At 48.7% G+C, this 23,474-nt stretch overlaps 1 protein-coding gene across 1 annotated transcript; it reads right to left on the bottom strand.

Annotated features, from left to right (window-relative positions):
* Positions 1 to 2,488: 2,488 nt before the first annotated feature.
* On the bottom strand, positions 2,489 to 10,711 carry Lrrc8b (leucine rich repeat containing 8 VRAC subunit B). The gene is made up of 2 exons (XM_051170611.1): positions 8,556 to 10,711; positions 2,489 to 3,054 (listed from the first exon to the last, which is right to left on the bottom strand). Exons 1-2 carry the CDS (start codon positions 10,692 to 10,694, stop codon positions 2,782 to 2,784), a joined length of 2,412 nt encoding a protein of 803 aa, XP_051026568.1. The 5' UTR covers positions 10,695 to 10,711; the 3' UTR covers positions 2,489 to 2,781.
* Between the last annotated feature and the right edge of the window lie 12,763 nt (positions 10,712 to 23,474).

Genomic DNA, 23,474 nt, shown 5'->3' with positions numbered 1-23,474 from the left:
TAAGCCGCCTAGCACGCTGCAGCGGAACAGACGGGAGCCTGGCACAGCACCGAGACCCCAAGGATTTCATGTCCCTTGAGGCAATCCACTTACTAGTAACAGAGAAATAAGGTGACGCCCAGGAGATTTAAAATGAAAATGCAGGATTGGTGTGCTGCAGAAATCCACTCTGATGTGAGAACTCCACCTTTATAGAAACACAGTGCCTTCTCAAACTAAGGTAGAGTGAATACCAATACCAAAGGAAATACTTCACGATTAAAAGCAATGAATGGAAACGGTTGCACTCCTTAGGCCAACCTACAACCTCTTGCAATTCTCAAAACAATATATTGAAAACTGAAATTTGCATGTATGAGGCATGTGCATCTCTCTATATTTGTGTGTTTATGCAAATGAGCCCATATTACTGCAGTATAAGCCAAAATGGTGTTTTTGATCCTTTACATTTGGTTTCTGGAAGGTGAGTGTCATAACTTGGAAGCTCTGATCTTCAGTTAGGTGACTCTGACACTCAGGCTCTCGAAGCCAGTGCTAACCCAGCTGTCTGTCAGTCAGGCGGTAGTGTATCGTCTACCATTTTGGTGTTAGCTAGCTTTAACAGGTACCTCAACATTGCTGCCTAAGCGTTAAATACAAAAGACATTTCAGAACCGTGGCATCAAGAGCAACATGGTTTCCGCCGGTACCAACAGCCTAGTGTGTTGAAAGCGGCTTACACCTCGAGACCAAGCCTTCCAGGGGAACTGCTCTGGGGAGCTAGGAAGAGATAGCCAAAGGAAAGGTGCGGGGACTGTCTCTCCTCAGGTGAATGTTAGAAAAGCTGAACTTTTAAATGTCTTTCATATAGAAAAGGGTGGCGTTTCTTATTTCATATGAAATATGGCTGATAAAACTGACACCTCTCACATATAACATTGACGTCAGACAATTCCAGTCAGCGTTGGAATTGGTCCACCTACTGGGAAGCATTTAACTACCAAGCCACATTATTCAAAAAGTAAAGACAGGAAACCCTGGCTACACCAGGAGCTGTCTGTGAGGCCCCAGAGCGCGCAGCCTTGGTCACGCCTGGTTCCCTGAGAACTTGGGTATTCTGACAAAGGCAAGCTTTGCCAAGACGTCTCTTTTTCGTCTGCTCCTTGCCACCCATGGTGCGTTAGGCAGCTGTGGGCCTTCTGCATGCATGCTTTCTGTTAACTAACCTTCCTCAGGTGCCCTCCACGCGACTCTTCTCTTTGAATGCCAGGCATACAGGGCAGCTAGGAGGAGAGGCATTTCATAGTCTTCAAAGACTCGCTTTCATCTTTCTAGAGCAAATGAAGAGAAAAACTGCACACCACGGTTCTGTGTTAGGAGATTCTTTAGAGGATTCTTGACCCATTAGTGTTTTCCAGTTTTTTGTAGATGTAGTTAGGATAATTAAAAAAAAAGAGGTGGGTTCACCATGCCTCGACCCATCAGAGAAACGCACACTACAATGCCCACTTCCCCGGGGTCAGCCAATCCATTTTATTTATTCAAGAATATGCATATAACAAAGAGACAGAGACAAAGGTCCCTGTCAAAAGGAGCACAGTGTGGCCCAGGAGTTACGAGGCATGAGATGGACCGACCGTTGGCTGGGCTCAGTCAGGTGCTTAACAGGCCGCTCCTGTCACCACTACGTCCAGGTCACGCAGACGGGGACCTATGTTTTTATTTACTGCTACAAAAGTAGTTTCCAGTTTTCCGAGCTAGACCGTGCCCTCTCCCCTCCATGTCAGTGTGTAAGTAACTGAGGGTTGTACCTGCTCACTCGCACAACTGCAAGGAGAGGTAGGTGGCACAGCTGGTCTCCTGTCTCCTTGCATGGAACCCTCAAAGACCTTAGGGAGCAGAACACAAGGCTTCTGTCACCCACAAGCAATTAGTTGCAGAGTACAAAAATTCTTGGAGCAGAATGCAAACAAACATGAGAATTATAATCAGCCCAAACCAAGAATCATTAAATTCTTACAGAGACGCACATGTTCGCTGTACTTTACAAAACATGTTCTCATGGATGCAGAGTCTGAGATCATACAGTAGAGAAAATACTTCATATTTCATATAAAAATTCCTAACATTTAAAAAAGGCTTTGACGACAGACGAGAAGCTGTTTTGAGAATGCACTGGCCTTTTTTTGTTGTTGTTGTTGTTGTTTTTGATGCTCAGTGGATCATGCATCCTAGGAAGCCTGGATCCTGTTCTAGGGGAATTGCCAAGTGTAAGCATCGTCCAGAGAAAAACCAGATGACGATTCCAGCAAAATGAGAAAGGAAATGAGAAGTGAGTGAGCCAAAATGGAATTCTGCCAAGCATGATACACCCTGCTTAAAAAAAAAAGAAAAGAAAAGAACAGAAATCAAAGCCAGCAAATGGTGAGCATAAATCAAGGAGATTTGTACAGATGAGTCCTTATGGGCTTGGTGATAAATACCAAATTAGAAAGCCAAAGGAAAACAAGTAATGGGCTAAAAGAGAGAGGAAAAACAGAGTCCTGAAGATAAAGCTTGGACGGTAAAGTTTCCACAGCTGCAGGGCTCTCACCTCACCTTCAGCACTTTCTACAACACCTGACTAGCTGAACATCAGCCCCTCACAAGACTCCAGTGGCCATGCTTTCTTCTTCCCACTTGATTTAGACCCAAATTTGAGTTATTTGGTAAGATTTCTGGCTATATGGTGTGCCATACTCGTCGGCCATGCCTCATCTTCCCAGCCTAGGCATGTCCGGTCTTTAGAGTCCGATCCTTAGGTTAACATTTATCTAAGCAGGTCTGCAAACGCTCGGTCACCGGTGGCGGCAGAGTACTGAGCAAGCTGTCCTCGACGATCAGACAGCTCCGCTTCAGGGCCTGACATCCTTCCAGCTCCGGAGGCAGTGTCTCCAGGTAGTTACCAATGAGCTCCAGGTGAGTGAGGTTAGATAGCTCGCCCACCAGAGGGGACAGATCTGTTAGGCTATTTCTCCCCAGAAGTAGACACTGAAGCCTCTTGCACTGGAACAGCCCATCTGGGAGCATCTCGATCTGCAAGGAGAGAGAGGAAGCAGGTGAACCCCTATGCCCTCACATCCACAAAGGGGTTCATGGAGCACTGTGAAATAATTTCAGATATGGTAAAGAACCCGCAAACTGGGTCAACTTGAGAGCAGACCCCCCCCCAAATGCTCCCCTACCTGATGAGCAGGCAGCATGCGTGTGCCATGGAATGGACTCACCACATACTATCCCCTCAACACGTCACTCCAGAGCCTTAGAGGGGAGGGGCATCCTTGGACCAGAAAGCTTGTGACAATGTGAAACTGTTAGCTCCTTGGTTCTGGAAGTGGCTTTGCTGTGTGTAGATGTAGGGCACTATAGGGGAAGGGGTGGACACGGGGGTGGGGCGGAATTGTCCTTATAGCATCCGCTGGTGGCCTAATGCAAACCTGCTGAGCCAGCTCTGAGGGTCACAGGTTTCTCCTCAAAAGGATACTTTTCATGTAAATGCAAAATCGCAAAACGACATTAAAAAACGCCCACTGCGTTCCAAACTCACCTTTGCTGCATGTCCCCTCCCCCCTCAGCCCTGTCTAACAGTGAAAACAAATCTAAAGTTCACACTGCTGTGGCTGACATCACTATCGATCACTTCTACTCGCTGAGGCAAGACATAGGCAAAGGAAAATCTGCACGCTCACTACATTTCTTCCCCGGGCTCCGATGTTACCTATGTGGATTCAGTATTCAAAGAGGCAGGCAGAGCAGACAGGCACCAGCCGAGCAGGCAGAACAGACAGGCACCAGCCAAACAGGCAGAACAGACAGGCACCAGCCGAGCAGGCAGAACAGACAGGCACCAGCGGAGCTGCTTTGAAAGCCAATCCTGCTACAGTTTCTCAGCTCAGAGATGGGTCCTGCATAGACGTGCAGGACCCGGGAAACATGCTGAAAACGCCTGGCTTGGTTCCCGGACACACAGTAGACATATGCCGAGTGACTTCCGAAGTGCCCGGCCGCGTGGGTGCGGGAGACAAGCACCGAGCACCGCACAAGGCCTCTTAGCGTTTTGTTGGGAGCAGCCTGCATGAAAACTTAGCCTGTGAGCTGTGGGCACTTCAGGTGGAGCGATTCTGGCTGTGTTGTGTTAGCAGATGCCCTTGTCTCTAGCGGCCGGTGACACTCTCCTCCCAGTGTCTGCTGAGGGTCAGTGGAACACCGCTGTGTGGGGATCAGTTACACCTTGGATGCATGCATGCCAGGTGGCAAGCGGAGTGCCCCGGCCCCCACTGCACCCCAGCATGTCAGCTCCCTTCTTCCTCCAGCTCTACATGGTCCCCGATTGTGTAACTGGACTTATTCCCCGTAGGTGCCCATCCTGAAGTGACTGCCCTCATCACTCTTCTTGGTGCCACTAGATTCCCAACCTTTCCCCACAGTTGTGCATTTGTGGTGCCTGCGACTCCTGAAGGCCCTCAGTTGAGGCACAAAGAAGTGGCCAGAGTCTCTGCGGCTGGGCCAGTGCCAGAGGCTACCAGGCCCTCTGTCTCCAACCACTGTGGCCAGAGGCTGTGGCATCTACTCCTGTGAGCTGAGGTGTCACCTAAGGGGCTCTGTGGCCAGCTGAGGTGCGGGGTCCTAACCTACCACTCCAAGCTAGGCAGGAGCTTTGTCCGGAGTTGAGCTTTCCCTTCAGTTAAGGAATTCTATCCTGAACTAAACTATTTACATTTAAAAACCAGTTTACCTTGAAGTCCACAGCACCAGACACCTTGGGCTCGGAGCCGCGGGCTGGGGCTGTAACTCGATGTTGGAACACTTGTCTACCGTGTGTGAAGCTCTGCATTTGGCCTCTAGCTGGGTATAAACCGGGTGTGGTGGTGCATGCCTGTAATCCTGGCACTGCATAGAGGCAGAAAGATCAACAGTTCAAGGCCACCATCGGTGGCGTAAATCTGGAGTACTCGAGATCCTATTTTCAAAATAGGTTCCATAAAGTTATATGTAATTCTTCAAACATGCCCCTTTCATAACTGCACCATACATGACCGCATTAGTCACTAAGGTGCGTTTTATGGGACACCCACTCTTCCTACAAGTCCCTAAGAAAAAGGTATCTTGCTCGAACACATGTGGCGAGTTGAGCCTCCTCTTGGCGAAGCAAAGTGTGTTGTATTCATGTTTAAAGGCACCAAGGAATGCTGGGATGAAAATGTGATTCAAGTAGACATACCGGATGTTTCCCCATGGAAACCTGGTTACCCTCCTGCGCAAGGGCTCTGGGTGCTCTGCCATGCAAACGTGTCCCCTGGAGGACTGCCCAGACTTGGGGGACACTCTACCCATGACTGGGTGGGAAGCAGACACACATCTAGAGATGCGACTGGATTCTTGTGTCCCCACGTCCCTGGTAGTACCCAGCCTCAGCGTGGACGTGAGAGAGCGTGCTCAGCACTGAGCCTCTGCGCTGGGTCTCGGCTCTGGTCTCTTTCCTGCAGCCTGCCTTGCTTTCTTCTTGACGGTTCTCCAGGTTTGGTTTCGCAGACTTCGCTTTCCAGTGACAGGATGAGATGCCTGTTATCTTCTTAGAAATATCGTCTCTAATTCATATATTACATCACACATCTATGCATCTGTTACTACAATGCATCCATTACAATTTTCATGAACACTTTGGCCTCCCTGACAGAACTGTGGGAATGTCTCGGTTAGATAAATGGTACTTTGGTATTTGCATCTCCGCATGAAACACGAATCCCCACCTTTCTTAACAACGATCCCACTGATTGGCTGAAAACAATCTGGGCAGTTTCGGCCAGAACTCAGCTCCTTCTCCACGTCAAATCCACAAGGGGACCGCACGGCCAGACGAGAAGTCTTACCTTAACTGCTCTATTCAGCAAGGTTTGTTCAAATATTTCAACACTAATACCTATGAGTATTCTCTCTGCCTTCCCCCCAACATCCTACTGTTGGGCCAGACTGTTTCACTGGTTGGTAATTTCTTTTCTTTCTTTCTTTCTTTCTTTCTTTCTTTTCTTTTTTTTTTTTTTTTTTTTTTTGGTTTTTCGAGACAAGGTCTCTCTGTGTTAGCCTTGGCTGTCCTGGACTCACTTTGTAGACCAGGCTGGCCTCGAACTCACAGCGACCCACCTGCCTCTGCCTCCTGAGTGCTGGGATTACAGGCGTGTGCCACCATGCCCGGCTGGTAATTTCTTTTCTTAAAACAGTATTTAAAAAAAAAAAAAAAAGACTGATTCTTTCACAGTTGCTAACATACGTTCTGTGCTTTGGTGAGAGTCTTTCCTGTTATCCTCTCTCACCACTGACCCTTGCTCAAGTCGCCTCCTACTTTGTGCCTGATTGATGCTGATTGATATTGATTGATTGATTGATTGATTGATGCAGGAGGGTGCATGTGATCAGAAGGTTCTGGGGCTCAAACTCGGGTTGCCAGGCGTGGTAAGCACGTTTATCCGCTGCGCCATGCTGGCCTCTTTCTTTTGTGACTCACTGCCTATAGTTTACTGTATGCACAGACATGGTGCTGGTGCTGGTGCTGGTGGTGCTGGTGCTGGTGCTGGTGGTGCTGGTGCTGGTGGTGGTGGTGTGGTAGTGGTGGCGGTGCTGGGGGTGGTGGTGGTGGTGGTGGTGGTGGTGGTGGTGGTGTGTGTGTGTGTGTGTGTGTGTGTGTGTGTGTGTGATCAATGCAGATGGCCCTCCCTCAAGTTTCCCTCTCACTGGTACCTCCGTCTCTTCTTTGACTCCACACTCTGAGGAAAGTGCTGCTCACCCTTTTATAGGTGTCACGTTCACCCTGAGGACGCTGAGCAAGAGCTCCCCTTCCCTCCACCCCCACTCAGGTTTCCGGGGACAAGACACACGAGGATACACCGCTACACTTCGGCTTAGTGGAAAGCTACAACTTTCTCATGTTGTAATGTACCCCCCTTCACGCATGATAGCACTTTCAGACTTGGCATCAGAAGCATCAGTGGTCTTAGCAGCCACCAGCAGTTTAAGACCTGTAACTTTTTAATTTGTAAAAAAAAAAGCATGAAGTGTAGAGTCTACAGCCAACTGCCACCTGATTAAAATGGCAATACAATATTAATTCTACCCTTAAGATAAAGTACCAACAGTCTTAAAGTTTCACTAAGTGACCGACCAAAATATTTGACCTGTTTATACATTAAATAAGCCACAGCCAGCTAGCTAACCGTTCTAAGCATTCGTGGGCCCATTTCACTGCGTCACGAACAGAATCAGCCCTTTCCCGGATAATTATTCATGCTTTTTATTATGTTGTAATAGTGGAAAAAAGTGCAGCCCAAACTAGTTCACCACTCAAGTTCATAACTAAAGGACACTAAAGACAAACCTTTAGATTTGGGTTAATTCAGGCACCAGGTCAGCACTATCAGCTTCCCTATAGAGACTTCAGAGATGCAAAGGAGGGTATCTTCCACCAGACCTGCTCAATCAGATGCTCTGTGTGTGTGTGTGTGTGTGTGTGTGTGTGCGCGCGTGCATGCATTTTAGCAGGCTGTTCAGATAATTCTCATGTATACCGCTAGTCCAAACCGGATCTACTGTGACAGTGAAACCTCACGCCTTGAAGGATCTCTCATTTACCACAGGCTGGCCCTTCTCTTATGTGTGAGTCTTAGTTCTAAAAAGCAACACGAGCTTCTCATCTCAACTTTCTGGCATCTTTTACATTTCCATACTGTCCAACTATAAGTCTAGAGGATATCTGCTTTGGTATGAGTTGAAAGAAGACAGCAGTGGCCACTCTTCCTTCAAGCAGAGAGACGGGTCCCACCTCCTGAAGACTGGACTTCACCCCCCTCCCCATACTCTTATTCTCTGGCCCATCAGACTAACAGGATTTTCCCCTTGTCGCCCTCCTATTCCACAATTTAACATAAGAAACTACTCCTTTTTCTTTTTGTTTCTGTGAGGTTACACTTTCCTTAAGTGTTGCAAATTATGGCTCATTTTTAAGTGTGGATGCTGGGAAAGACTCCAAGGAGCCCCTAGCATGGCGTTAGGGAACCGGGCCTTTTTATTTGTATTTTTAGATATTCAAGCGGATTGCAAGTATTTTTTTTCCTTACCGTGAAACAAAAAGGATTCATGAATAATTCATAATACCATCAGTTGAAAAGGGTTATTTTTGGTGGGATGAAAATATTACCAAGCTTCCTCAGTACTCAAGACCTCTGCAAACAAAGAGTCAGCCCACCCACCACTGACTAATGAGTTTAACTGTGACTTTTGTGCGGAAAACGGGGAGGACATTTGTTGAGGCACCGTGTGCTCAGAGACTATATCCGTGGTAAGTTGTGAGATGAGACTCTGACACTTGGGGCTTTGGCAACTTATCAAGCTCGCAGGGGACGAGACTGAGCTGGGGGTGGGGGGTGGAGAGGTGGGGGGGGAATTGAACGCCTAGGCGGATGCCCTGGGCTACACACTGCAAAGCTCAGTGCTGGCCTCAGCCCCCAGGCTGGCTGGCAGAAGGAAGGGCGAACAGGCGTACTCACGTTGTTGTTGGTGACGGCAAAGTACTGCAGGTTGGTTAGGTACTGGACTTCCTCTGGAATGAAGGTCAGGTGGTTATAGCTTAGATCCAGGTAGTGCAGTTTGGTGCATAGGAAAAGCTGCAAGGGCAGGCTCTCGATGTTGTTGTGGTCCAGGAAGAGCTGCTCGAGGTTTGCCAGCGCTCCGATCTGCCCGGGGATGTAGGCGATGTTATTGTGCCAGAGCTTGAGGCAGGAGAGGCTGGGGAGGTGCTGGAAACTGATGATCTCCTCCACCGTCTTCAGATTGTTCTCCCTCAGGTCCAGCTCGCGCAGGTTGTGCAGGCTGAAGATGGAGTGTGGGATGCGCTCCAGGTCGCAGCTGAGGAGCTCCAGGCTCTTCAGATTGGTCATCTTTTTCAAGTTGTTCAGCATGACCAGCTTGCTTCCCTCGTTGTCAAGGGACAACTTCTGCAGGGAGGGCAGCAGGTCCGTCACCACCTGGGGGATCCGCGACAGGTTGCTCTTCAAGTAGAGGGTCTGCAGGCCCTTCAGGTCCTGAAAGCCCTCCGGCTGCGCGGCGCTCGGCTGCTCAGGGAGGACGCAGCCCGACAGGTACAGCTCCTTGAGGTTCCTCAGGTGGAACACCCAGCGTGGGATCTTCCCCATGTCCGTAAACTTGAGGCGGAGGGTTTTTAAGTTCTCCTTCAGGAAGGCCAGGGCGGGATGGTCGACCACCAGGGACGAGTGGCACACGTGGAGCTCCCTGAGATTGACGAGCTGAGAGACGGCGGCCGGCAGCTTGACCTCAGGGATGAGTTCCAGCCTCAGCACCTCCATCTCCGTCAGCTCGAAGACGTTATCCGGAAGGCCACTGAGCATGAAGAGGTGCAGCTCGGTCTTGTCCTGGGAGTTCCTCACCAGCTTGCTCTTCAGTCTCTCCACCGTCCACTCGTTGTTGAGGTTGATCTGTTTCAGCTTGTTCTCGCTGACCTCTGACAGGAAGATGGAGAAGCGCTTGGAGTACAGCGGGTCGTACTGGTCGGCCAGGTGGAGGATGAAGGCGAAGTCGTTTCTGACGTCGGGGATGTCGCTGTAGTTGCTCTTCTCTCTGAGCGCCTCGAAGGAGTACTGCTTCAGGGAACTCCTCAGCATCCACCACAAGCTGTAAGAGGAGGTGAGGCCGTAAAGTATCACTAGGATGACGTAAAATGAAGCCAGGACCTTGAAGATTTCTGCCAGGGAGTAGACACACTGGTAGCGCTTATAGCCTGTAAATGCCTGCACGTCGATCGAACAGTCGATTTCAAGGGTTATGTAGCTCAAAAAGTACGGGACGTAAGTTATGATGAACACAAACAGAATGACCTTGACTATGATCTGCTTCAGGTACACCCGGTAAATGATGTCCCTCTGCTCCACGTGTAGGCGGAACCTCTTCACCTTTTCAAAGATGGCTTTGGCTTGCTCGCCCTCCTTCTTGTCCAGGACACTGGAAGTCGGACTCTCTATGCCGGGAGACTCCAAGCCTGGCTGTGGGTAGGGTAATGACTGTTTGCTGGCGTCGACGTCGGCAGAGCCCCCTGAGGTGGAGAGCAAGGTTTTGGACTTGGAGAGTTTCAGGGGCCTCACTGACTGCTCGGCCACCGTCTCTGACAGGGCGCGCGTGGTCCAGGGAGAGTCGAAGCACTTGTGGAGGATGGCCACAAAATGCTCCAGCCTGGAGCTGGTGCTCGGGTAGTGGAGCCAGAAGTTGCTGCAGGCCGCAAAGATGAGTGTGTGCAGAAGCACCAGGTAGGGGAAAAACTTGGCGAACCAGTGCAGCTGCTTCTCGTAGCAGACAGCGTCAATGTAGGAGTACTGCTGCCGGTGGAGGTCGTTCTGTATGCGCAGGGGCAGCGGGAGGGGCAGGCCCGAGGGAGAGGACGCATTCTCGCTGGCTTTCAGAAGGTCCCAAGGCACGGTGCAGTGATTGTCGAACTCCACCTTGCACGGAAGGCAGCACAGAACCCTGCTCTGCGTGAGCTGCAGGGCTCCAGCCAGCACGGCCACCAACAACATGATGAGGGTGAGGTAATACCAGAAGACGTCCCACCACGGCTTCAGGATGTGATAGGATGACTGCGCGTCCGCTAAGCATTTCAGCTCCGTTAGTGTGATCATGACTCCCTCGTGCAGAACAGGACCTGGAGGAGGAGAAAGGAGCCTCGCTGAAACCGGTCCGCACACACCTTTTGGCTTGCGTGCATCTGTATCCTGAGCTAGGGTCTCATGCAGCTCAGCCTGGCTTTGAGTTCACGGTGGAGCAGAGACTTCCATTAGGCTCTGAATCTCCCGTCTCCACTTCCCGATTGCAGGAATTACACGTGTGCGCACCACCACAAGGGGCCATCAGTGCATTTGTTTAACACTAGGGCTGTTCACACCTACTGTGCCTACTTGGCAGGATTTTAGCCGACAGGTGAAAGCCAAGAAGAAGAACTGACCAAGGGCCATGCAAGACTTCTGGTTTCATCTCTAACCTAAGCCATACTGGACTATAAAGTTCCTTAGTTTGGGGGCCATATGGTCACACACACACACACACACACACACACACACGTATTTATTAACACCTATGAATTGCTTCCACCCCACCCACAAAGAGCCTTTCTGTGCAAACTCTGCTTCAGAAAAGTCTCCCTCAGGCTTGGAGGACTCCACCCATTTCTCATTAAGCAAATGGCTGCTGAATGGATTTGCCTTTTCTCTCCAGGCCTTTACTAAGTAATTTAAGTACATGACTGTGTGAAAACCTCAAAGCATTTAAAAGTGGAGAAACAACAGTAACTGCTTAAAAGGAGTGCTGAGGAGAAGCACCGGACTTCAAACCTCATGTCTAATGTGACAGCAGAGCCGAAGGGACAAACCCGATGTTTCACCAGTAACATCTCCACAGAAGCCTCCTTGGTTGTCCTTAGTCTTTCTAGACAGACTGGTGGCCAACCTTGAGTCGCAGGAGGGCTACAGTCTCGGTGCCAGGAGCCTGTTGCAGAGGCTGCTTGCTTCCCTGCTTGGCACGTCCTGACCGCATAGACTGGCCTGCTTTCCCATGTAAGATGCCCCGCGGTCCCCTTGCTTGACCTCCTGGGATGGAGGCCCACTTTGTGTTTGTATCCTCTCTGGAAATCTTACTCAACTTCCTCCGCTTGGCTACAACCTGCGGGGCTCCTGTTCTTTGTTCTAGATTAGCAGGCTTGGCCCTCAGTTCTCTGTCTCACTCTCACTGCAGTTAACTGTCATTCTGCACCATGGCAAACCTTGCTTTTCATCCCAGTCCCAAGAGAATTACATGAGACTAACAGAATGTTCTGGTATTTGATTTCAAAATACCATGATGGCAACAGAAAAGGGATCATAGGGGGGGGGGGGAAATTACTGGATGAAATAACACATAAAAAAAAAAAAAAAAACCTATGGATTTAACCAAGTCACATCGTGTAACAACTATTAGGCTCTAATAGTGACCCAGCCTTCGGCCACATTAACAGTCATCCCAGGCAACCTGGGGACAGCAGTTTTGTTCCTATTCGGTGAGATCGTACTTGGAACCTAACACTCAGTTACAGATGAAATGGGACAACAAAGTGGTGAGGAGTGGGTGGCTACCTAAGCTGTCTCCCACGGAGGAGCAAGAGGATAGAGTGACAGTCTCACCAGGGACAGAAGCGACATTTTTGTGGGCACTGCAACCTGACACGACATTGGCCACCATGGATCAGATCCTGTTGCTGTGTAGCTCACGGGCCGTGTAGTCATGGCAATGAGATAGGGACGTGGTATAGTGAGGGCTAGGCCTGTGTTGATGGTGACGGCCTGCTAACGGTCCCTCTGCACCCTCAGCTGAGATTCCATCTCCCTTCCTGATCTTGCACCTCCAGGAGCTGCACATAGTTTTTGGGGTGCGAGAACAAGGCATGGAGGGACGGTGGGAGTTGGGAAGGGGGAGAACGGAGAGTTAGGTGGCTGGAGGAATGTTTTTTTTTTCTTTGTTTTTTGTTTGTTTGTTTTTTTTTTTTTACACCACTGCAAGTTTATAATTTGCTAGTATTGCAGTTTTTTGTGATTTGCTGCCTATCCTCCTGCCGGCGATCCCAGTGAGCTCGGCTTACCAAGCAGGCTTGGATGGAATTACTTTCTTTGATATGCTGGTATCTCACCTGTCTCCTTCTGAAAAGTGGCAAAATCATACCTCATGGATGAGGGTGAGTGTGGATTTGTTTCAGCGGCAGGACTAGATGGGTAGAAGGTTTATACAGAAAGACATAATTTAGGGGGAAGGGTGCCATGCAGCCCAGGCTGACTTAAAATTTGATATGTAGCCAAGGCTGACCCTGAATTCCTCATGTAAGACTAGAGTCATCTGATTTCAGCTCCCTGCCCTGGCTGGGTCTCGATGGATAACGACGCCCGTCTGTCAGGAACACTGCTAAGAGCAAATCCTATCTCTAAGAACTTTTCCAGGCTGAGTTTCGATCTCATTCATTCCTAGAGTTATGCTCCTTTAATGTCTCAAACTGATCCTGGGGAGAAATAAGAGCAGAGATCACTCCACAAGGACTCCACTCCAACCCTGGACACAAGGACTCCACTCCAACCCTGGACACAAGGACTCCACACCAACCCTGGACACAAGGACTCCACACCAACCCTGGACACAAGGACTCCACTCCAACCCTGGACACAAGGACTCCACACCAACCCTGGACACAAGGACTCCACTCCAACCCTGGACACAAGGACTCCGCACCAACCCTGGACACAAGGACTCCGCACCAACCCTGGACACAAGGACTCCACACCAACCCTGGACACAAGGACTCCACACCAACCCTGGACACAAGGACTCCACACCAACCCTGGACACAAGGACTCCACACCAACCCTGGACACAAGGACTCCACACCAACCCTGGACACAAGGACTCCACACCAACCCTGGACACAAGGACTCCACTCCAACCCTGGACACAAGGACTCCACACCAACCCTGGACACAAGGACTCCACACCAACCCTGGACACAAGGACTCCACTCCAACCCTGGACACAAGGACTCCACACCAACCCTGGACACAAGGACTCCACTCCAACCCTGGACACAAGGACTCCACACCAACCCTGGACACAAGGACTCCACACCAACCCTGGACACAAGGACTCCACACCAACCCTGGACACAAGGACTCCACTCCAACCCTGGACACAAGGACTCCACTCCAACCCTGGACACAAGGACTCCACACCAACCCTGGGCACAAGGACTCCACTCCAACCCTGGACACAAGGACTCCACACCAACCCTGGACACAAGGACTCCACTCCAACCCTGGACACAAGGACTCCACACCAACCCTGGACACAAGGACTCCACTCCAACCCTGGACACAAGGACTCCACACCAACCCTGGACACAAGGACTCCACACCAACCCTGGACACAAGGACTCCGCACCAACCCTGGACACAAGGACTCCGCACCAACCCTGGACACAAGGACTCCACACCAACCCTGGACACAAGGACTCCACACCAACCCTGGACACAAGGACTCCGCACCAACCCTGGACACAAGGACTCCGCACCAACCCTGGACACAAGGACTCCACACCAACCCTGGACACAAGGACTCTGCACCAACCCTGGACACAAGGACTCCGCACCAACCCTGGACACAAGGACTCCGCACCAACCCTGGACACGGTCATACTCACTATTATGAAAAACAAACAAACAAACAAACAAACGAATCAAACCAACTGTGCTTCAATCAGGGGGTCTACACCGTTTGAAGTTTCTTAGACACACCATCTCTGAGTTGGTCTTCATTCTATGAGAAAGCAAAAACCACCTTGGAGATACTGTTTTCAGAGACGCTTTCCATTAAATGTCACACAAGGATCATTTTCACAGGTCACTCACTCTCACCGAGGGCGCGTCCTGGAAAAGCTCTGTGGTCCAGTTCCCTGGACCTCTTTTCAACTATGGAGAAGTTTCTTCTGAAATTCCAGTGTGCTATATTTAAAGACTCTCTGTAATGCTTAGCCTTTCCTAAATATTTTATATGTGTTAATCTCTTGTCCAGCCTCACATGCAGTGGGCCTCACCTGCATTTGTCAGCCTGCTTTTATTGAGCCATGGCATTTCTACACCAACCTAAAACCATGTATCTGCTCAAAAATCAGAATTCGCAGTGCTCCGGAATTTAGCCTACTAAGCTCACCAAAAAGTCACAGGGTAATAACATTATTCTCACATGGTGCCCAGAATTATAGCTGTATTTCCCTGAAGTGACATCAATACGCACAGGCAGCCTTTGAGTTGATACCATTTTACCTTGCAGTTGATAAAAGCCATCCTCAGAATCTACTTTAGTCACACATGGTAGTTAAACAGCATACACACTGATGACCTTGAACTATAAGAAAATTCTGAAATGCTAGTGTTACTTTCCCAGTGCTAGGAATTGGGCACAGGGTCTTTGGACAAGCTAAGCACACGTCCTGCCACTGAGCTACATGCACAACTTTCAGTAATTTTAATTGATCATATACACGGTTTTTTCATGTCTATAGAACCTTCTTGAGAAAGGTTGGTTAAAAAGTTTACATTTGCTCTGCAGATATCATCCTTTTCTTTTTCTTTCTTTCTTTTTCTTTTTTTTTTTCTTTTTTCTTTTTTTTGGTTTTTCAAGACGGCATTTCCTGTGTAGCCTTGGCTGTCCTGGACTTGCTTTGTAGACCAGGCTGGCCTTGAACTCACAGCAATCTACTTGCCTCTGCCTCCCTAGTGCTGGGATTACAGGCGTGCACCACCACTGCCCGGCCAGATATCATCTTTAAACAAAGGATTAAGTACTTAAAACCCAGCAGAGCTAGACCTCAAACTCATGCTGTCTTTTTAGCAGCAATCCTGTGCTGGTATTACTGGGTTTGCTGAGATTTCCTTCAGGCTTATAAAGCCACATATCCAGCCCATTAGCCAGAAATGGCCACGGCAAACCTGGCTGTTTTGCAGGCTAGAAAGCACTTAGGATGCATGACTATACAACCGCTGCAGAGAGCAGAAGGAATGCACGGGGGGGGGGGGGGGGGGGGGGGGACTAGCGCGATGGTAGAGCAAGCAGGCTTAGCACGAGTGAGGCCCCCGTTCAACCCCCAGGACTGGAAACAAAAAGAGATGACTGAAGCTGGGTATGGTGGCAGAAGCAGGTGGATCTCTGTGAGTTCGAGGCCATCCTCGTCCACACAGCAAGGTCTACGACAGCTGTGACTACACAGAGAGAGCCTGTCTCAGGAACAACAGCAAAACCGAAATCAAACAGAAAAGTTACACAATGCACGAAGCATTGCTTTCATAGATGTCAACTGCTCTGTAAAAGACAGTTTATTGGGGAATTCTACCATGGGAGGCAAGCGTCATGCCCAGCATGGTGCTCTGCGTCACGGTACTTCTTAGACGACAGATTCTCTTAATTACAGATACATCTTCACCATCACAGAAGGAGATAGAAGCCCACAGCTGATGTCCCTAAGGAGAAACGGTGATGACGTCACTGTCCAGAGGACCCCAGTGCATAAGGTTTTGCCCTACTTATTCCACCAGGAAATTAACTGTGAGCTTTCTCCATTTGCCTTTGAAACACAACCAGGCATGACTGAGCCTGCTCACACATGCCAGGATATGTGAATACATGAACGTGGCCCAGCACGTGTAGGAGAAGTCATGTCTCAATGTCAAAAGTTTGGACACTGGCCAGTAAGACTTTCCTCAAATCAGCTAATCTACCAAGCCATCAAATTCCTTTAATGAAGTTCTTATTAATAAGATCAAATAAAAATGCCTTCCAGTTAATATCCTAATCAATTATCTGCATTCAAGGTTCATTTTATTTACATTTTGATATTTAAGGCAGTGGGATAAATACTGGGTGGTCTGCATATGTTCTAAACACGAAAACCAGACTGGTTCAAAGAACTCACCGTGCCCAATGTAACAAAACCGTCAGGGAAAAACAATTACAACCGGAACTCAGGAACTCAGACTGTAAACCTAGTCCGCCCCAGATCCCATGACCTCACTAAATCCAATTAAGTATGCCACATCTCAGTTTTCTCAGGAGCTAGAGAAAAAGCTAGTTAGCTCTCTGCCTGGCATCTGTCTCGGAACTGAGTTCTGTTACAGTCCTAGAAACAAGGGTTCAAGTGTTCTTCTCTGTACTTTCCAGGTTGCGCAGTCGCATAACCGTGCAGTACCAGTTCGCAGCCACTGAATATTTTCTCCTGAACCAAGACTTCATCTTGAACCCCTTCATCAGAGCTCACAGGGCGCGGACAGCCTGAAGCCTTCCGGTAGTTGGTGTTGATTTCCCGAGCCAGTGTGCTCAGAGTCAGAGCATTATGTCAGTGAACACGGCGCGTGTGCTCCAAACCTTTTCCAGACCACATATTAGCAACACCAGGGAGGGTGCAGTCCAGACGAGGGCTCCGTTTCTAACACACAAATGCACTAAATCACTTCAAAGAAACAATGTGAAGAGTAATGGATTTTATGCTCCCAAGCCCATCCCTTCAGCTTTTAAATCTCATTAAAAAGCCATCAAAGCTCTTCACAGCTTATGAATCTATCCGAAAACCTCATCCCAGTGTCTCCAAGACTGGAGTAACAGCAGTCAAGCGAGGCATCCTGATTTCCCAGTAGTCCCTTCTCTTTTACTTTGAAATCATTTCCAAAATAACTAGTGAAAATAAACAAGCCATGATCAGATGGCATCCACAGCCATTCTATGCTGAGAACTTGACGCTGCTTCAAAGATCTGGTTTTCCGATCTCGGGCAGAAAACTGAAAGCGCCGGTTTCCTCCTTGACACTCTCCTACCATGGCTTGTTGGGTTGTCACACAGGTCCAGAGTGGGGAGGCCACCAACCAGGCACAGAAACGTCCAAGACGTGACCTCAAGTTTTGTTATTGGTTTTCCTAAGAATTTTGTCATAGTAACAGAAAGTTAATGAACACAGCCAGCTCAGTTAAAATCTGTTATGACCTTACCTTGTTGCACAGGAAGAAATGAGTCAAATGAACTGAGATTCTGATCCCTGACATTAAAGGATCCTGCAGTTTTAGCACATTAAGGTATCTTAACGTGTTGTATTTTAATATGCAGGAACGCAGAATGCAGGGAAGACATTCAGATGTGTGTGCAGGGCACATCCACAGTGACAGGACGTGGGAGACAGCTGGAGCAGGTGACAAAGCAAGAGCTCAGCAGCAAAAGGAATTGAAAAAAAAAAAAAAGCAGCTGGGCGTGGTGGTGCACGCCTTTAATCCCAGCACTCGGGAGGCAGAGGCAGGCAGATTGCTATGAGTTCAAGGCTAGCCTGGTCTACAAACTGAGTCCAGGATAGACAAGGCTACACAGAGAAAGCCTGTCTCCAAAAAACCAAAAACCAAACCAAACCAAACCAAACCAAAAAAACCCCTAAAAACCAAAACAAAACAAAAAAAAATTCATTTTATTTAGGATCCTAGACAATTTTAGACTGGAAATACTTCCTCTAAAGCCTGTTTAAAACCTGAACATTCTTTGATCCATTTCTCTCCCAACACGAGGATTATTGTGGCTAAAAAACAAGCCTCCCATGCTCTGCTGAAAACCTGCCCTCGGCCTCCAGTCTGCACTTCATCTGGAAGGTTCTTATGCTTCCTGTAGGTGAGAGTTAGCTGAACTCCCTCTCCATACAAAAGAGAGATAGCATTCCACATGATCCAGCCCACAGCTTCCTGCCTGGCCCTCAGCTACCAGGATGGTTGTATTTCCACAGAGCTTAAATGTCTTCTCTGCTGGCTTTGCACTGTGCCTGGGCCACGGACTTCACCTCACGCCCGGATACTAATTTCTGCCATTGTTATGTGGGCTGTCAAACAACCACACCTAAATTTCGGTATCTGAAATAGGCATTTTATTATTTCCCATGATTCAACAGTGAAAATGAGCGATTCGGACCCGCTGGGTGTCTGCTGGGATGCTGGGATGGCCGGAACGTCCACTGTGCGGTCACTGGACTGCACTTGGCCACAGCTGACTCAGAAGCTCAACCTGGGCTTCTTCTGGCCGGGGGCCCTCCTGATGTCCAAGCAGCTCTTTAAGCTGGCCGCGCCAATGGGGTGACTCCCGAGAGGAAGTGCCGCTTCAGGCCACAGATTCTGAAGCCTCACCTTGGAAATGATGAGACCCCTCCCCCCCCCAGGACAGGGTCTTATTCCACTGTGATATGACCGCACTGTTTCGGGAGGCCTAAATAAGAAGGCAGGCTCAAATCCTTCATTACTTCTCATTGTTTCAAAAAAGACTTTCCTGACCAGCTCCCCAAAGCCCGACAGTAAGAAATGCCATGACAAAGTGGTGCCACACCCAGGCCCTCCATAGTCTCTTGTGAATCCCATACTCCCCTTTCTGATCACCACGCAGAGAACGGTGCACATTCAGCAGGAACCTTATCCTTCTATCGTGGCCTACCCTTCACAGAGCAGTCACGTGGATTACAGGAACCCGGGCACACTCTTTAAAGGGCTGCAGGGCTGAGCTTGCAAACATTGACAACAGCCTTCCCGAGAAACACAAAGGTGTAGCTATACTCAAGGAAACATGCAATCCTTTTTAAAGTATATAAAAAAAAAAAAATAGAGATTTTTAGATCTGGGGTAGACCAACAAGTATACCTGGAAAATACTTAGACCGTGATGTAGTCACTCATTTAAATCCTCCCTCTAAGGTCTAATGAGTCAGGAGGGTCAGAAGTTCAAGGCCTTCCTTGGCTACACAGTGAGTTCAGCCTGCCATACAAGAGACTCTGTCTCATAATCAACCAAGCAAAGGGGCAACAAAAAGGACAACAGGCCCGAGTCAAATAGGCGGACTCCAAATCTCTCACAGATTACTATATTCCAACAATTCTTAGTGATTAAGCAAAACAAAAAAAAAGGAACCAATTAAACATACACATTGCTGCTCTCAAAACCCACAAAGGGTGGGAAGATGGCATTTTAATTAAAATAACAGATTGAAATTTCTGCTTAACCAGTTTAAAAATATCAAAGTGACTTTACTCAAAACATCTGTAAGAATGGGAGTCTTTTCTGTATTCTTTTTTGCCCGCAAGCTACCAACTAAACTAATCTCGGCCATGTGTTCACAGCCAGCGGCGCCCCTCTTACCCTATGAATGCTGGTCAACCGGAGACTCGGCCATTAGTTTGGATCTGAGGAATTCCTAGAGAGAAACATAAGCATATTGTTACATTCTATGCATCCTATGACTGTAATATCATTCCCCCCGTACATGGTTTTCAAACTCCCAACATACCTAAAAATCTTGTAAAAAACCACAAAATACAGCTTTTAAAAAGAATGAGTTCTAGGAATCGCCCGCCCTCTGACCTCCCAGCCAATGGTTGGCTGGCACAGGATGAGACAATTAAAGCAAAGCTCATCACAGTCGGGTTCACAAGGCACACGCACGAGCAGTGGCTTCCTAACAGAGAGTGAAACACTGCAGCGGCAGCCCGTGTCTGTACTACAGCTCTGTCTTTCTTTTCTTCTGCCTTTATAAATAAAAATATCTATGTTTCTTGATCAAGGAGGGGAAACATGGGAGAAAAAGAATAAATATTCCAGACAATTTTCTCCCTTGAGTTTTGTTATTTTGTTGCCCCTGGCTTGCAGGGTACAGAGAGGCCCTGTAAAATTCAATGGCATAGCAGGGCGGGGTGGCACACGCCTTTAATCCCAGCACTTGGGAGGCAGAGGCAGGCGGATCACTGTGAGTTCAAGGTCAGCCTGGTCTACAAAGCAAGTCTAGGACAGCCAAGGCTACACAGAGAGACCTTGTCTCATGCTGTCAAGTCTCCAGGCACTATTTCTGATATCGACGTGTCACAGGTTTTCTTTTGTTTTTTGTTTTTGTGTGTGTGTGTCACAGTTTTAAAAGGCACTCCCTGTTTGTTATTAGCAATGCTACAAACATCTCAGAACCAGGCTTATGAGGTCTTTCCCCTTTGGGAACTGAACCTGGAACCTTGTGCATGTGAAGCCGGCACTCTACCACTGAGCTACATCCTCTTCTTCAGCCCCACCCACATGACTCTTTTGCATAAAATTTTAAAATGAGAGCACTGAAACATTTAGTCTTTTATATGTACTGTCAGTCGAGGTCCTCACCCCCTTATTACACCAATAAACCTTCTGGTAAGCAGCACAGCAGTTGATTTCTGAACAGATTAGGAATTATCATTGAAACCGTAATTAAAAAAAAAAAAATCAAGAATCTTGCTGTTGCTTCACTTTGCCTACTTTTCAAGTGAGATTGAACAGCCCGTCAATGTAGAGTAGCGAACCTCGTTCCTTGCCTCTCTCTATTCACATTCACCAAAAGGAGAGACACGTCTTGTTGAGAGAATCAGACTAGCCCTCAGTGGAAGCTCTCCTGAGGATGATGACGACTTGTCAACTCAGGGTGAAGCCACCGCTGTCAACGGACGCAGCAGAGCAATGTGGCTCATCGTCTTTATCCAGGCTCAGCGAGTCATTGAGACTAATTTTAGAAACCGTAGCTGAAGTTATCCTCTTTTTTTCCTCCTCAGCAGAACACAAAAAGTACTGAGAATGAGATGTGAAAAATCCTAAATGGCAATGCTGCTTAGAATAGAGTAAGCCGTGCGCTTTAGGCAGGATAAAATGGGGCCGAAGACTGCCAGGCATGGGAATTCTGACAGGCCAGCTGCGGAGACAAGCGGCTGTGTCTCTGCTATCCCAATGAGTCACCAAACGAGCTTCATCTAGGGCACTCCCAGGCAGAGGCAGGACCCACGCATACACTTTAACTTATAAACTCGGCTCCCTGACGGCCTAAGGATGGACCCTGGCACACGTAGGGGCCAGAAGGCTGAGACTGAACGTTCCCTCCTGCCTCCCAAAAGTCCAGTTCAGAAATTCCTTTTAAGGGACACAGAAGGTAATCCCCACTGTCCCCAGTGACTGAGGATTAAGGACCAGGTTTCTAATAGAGAAATGAAAGGCGCCAGGCTGTGACTGTGGGAGGGCAGGAGTCTGGGTGTTCTTGCCTCTTCTAGTCAGTAGGGACAGCAGACGCTGACAGCTCACTCCCCTGTATTAGAGCACAGAGCGGCTTTCATGCATTTGAATCTGTCTTGTAGTGACAGGTGCAAAAGAAAATTTTAAGACGAAAGACGGAGCAAAAAACATCAGGAGCCTCTCTTTTGGTGTGTGTGTTTGTGTGTGTGTGTGTGTGTGTGTGTGTGTGTGTGTGTGCACGCGTGCGCGCACGCTGCTGGGAGTTGAACCCAAGTCTGCGAGCATGCAAGGCAAGTGGCAGGAGCTAAAACACAGTCCAGCGGCATCACCACGCACACTGCATTCCAGCTGCAGTGGGAATTGCAGCTCCACCCTCTATCCTGTGCAATCTATATTTTAGGCTTGATTATGTAAACTCAGACCTCCCACACCACTGCTCCAAAACAGAGACTTAAACAGGGGACATTCTGGCTGGGCATAATGACACGCCCTTTAATCTGAGGCAGAGGCAGGCCTGAATGAGAGGCCGTCCTGGTCTACTACATTCCATCACCGGTCTTGTCTTGAGATCCTGGGGCACTGCCACTGCAAGCTGCGCAGACCTCACTGACTTACTTCCTGGGGCACACAAATATTTCTCCCACACTGCTTCATGGTACACACTAAGCCAACATCTCAGGTTCCTTGTGGGCTAATGCATTTAAGTGTCTTAGTTGTCTGTATCCCAGGGCCACAGTGGTTTCAGCGGCTGGATGGAAGAGTACTGACAGACCCTGACAGGAAGATACGGGACGGGACTTGGCGGTGATTTCCATCGGGTCAGTCAGGATTCTGAGAACTGACAAAAGGGGGAGTTAAAGGGCCTTTTTTTCTCCCCCCTAGATTTCCCACATTCAGCTTCTTGGCTGCTCCTCTTAAAAGGTTGTGATGGGGCAGAAGACACGGTTCAGTGGTTAAAAATACCAACTGCTTTTCCAGAGGACCTGAGTTCAATTCTCAGCACACACGTCACAATTCGTAACTGTAATTCCTGCTCCAAGGGACCAGACATCCTTTTCTGAACTCTGCACACATGCGGTGCACAGACATACATTCAGGCAAAACACTCCGACATGTAAGATGATAAAATACATTTTTTTAAATGTGAAGAAATGTGGGAAAAACAGTCTGAAGCGGGGTTGAAGATGGTCTGCTTGAGTGACAAGCACTCAGGCAACCTTGTGTGGGCCCACGTCTGACCTAAGAGCACAGGAATATTCAGAGTGTCGTCACTGTGTGACTGCGTGACACCAGACCACACTGGCTCTCATTACCTAGTGAGAAGCCAAGAGTGTGGAGATGGCTCAGCTCTCAGGAAGCTATACGAGCGGAGGTTGGGCACACAGTCAGTGTGTGAGGCTGGCAAAGGCAGGGGTAGGCCGGCCATGACAGGGCTTGGGTGCGCCCACTGCCCCACGGCAGGCCCAGGCGTCAGAGGCAGAGACCAGGAAGCAGAGTTGCCAAGTGGCCCAATAAACCTGACATCTCACGAATCTGGGTGCAGAGGCGCAGCGTGACGTTGTGATGACTGCCAGTCATTTTGAATCAGTGACGGGCCTCAGGGTAAGTGCCACAGCATTCCTAAATGGCCCTAACACCTTACAAATTAGGATTTTGCACAGTGGGCCTTAGGATAGTAGGAAAGGCATACTGTCACCCGAACCAGAACGCTGTCTACAATGCTAAGCTGTGCTCAGTTCTTAGCCTGTCTTCTCCAAGGCCATATATACTGGGGGTGGGGGGTGGGCGGTGAGGGTGGAGCAGGGACTTTTCCTGTCT

This window comes from Acomys russatus, chromosome 28, assembly GCF_903995435.1.
Source record: "Acomys russatus chromosome 28, mAcoRus1.1, whole genome shotgun sequence".
NCBI lineage: Eukaryota > Metazoa > Chordata > Mammalia > Rodentia > Muridae > Acomys > Acomys russatus.
Note: the sequence above shows the minus strand (reverse complement) of the source record. Positions and strands in the feature narration are given on the sequence as shown.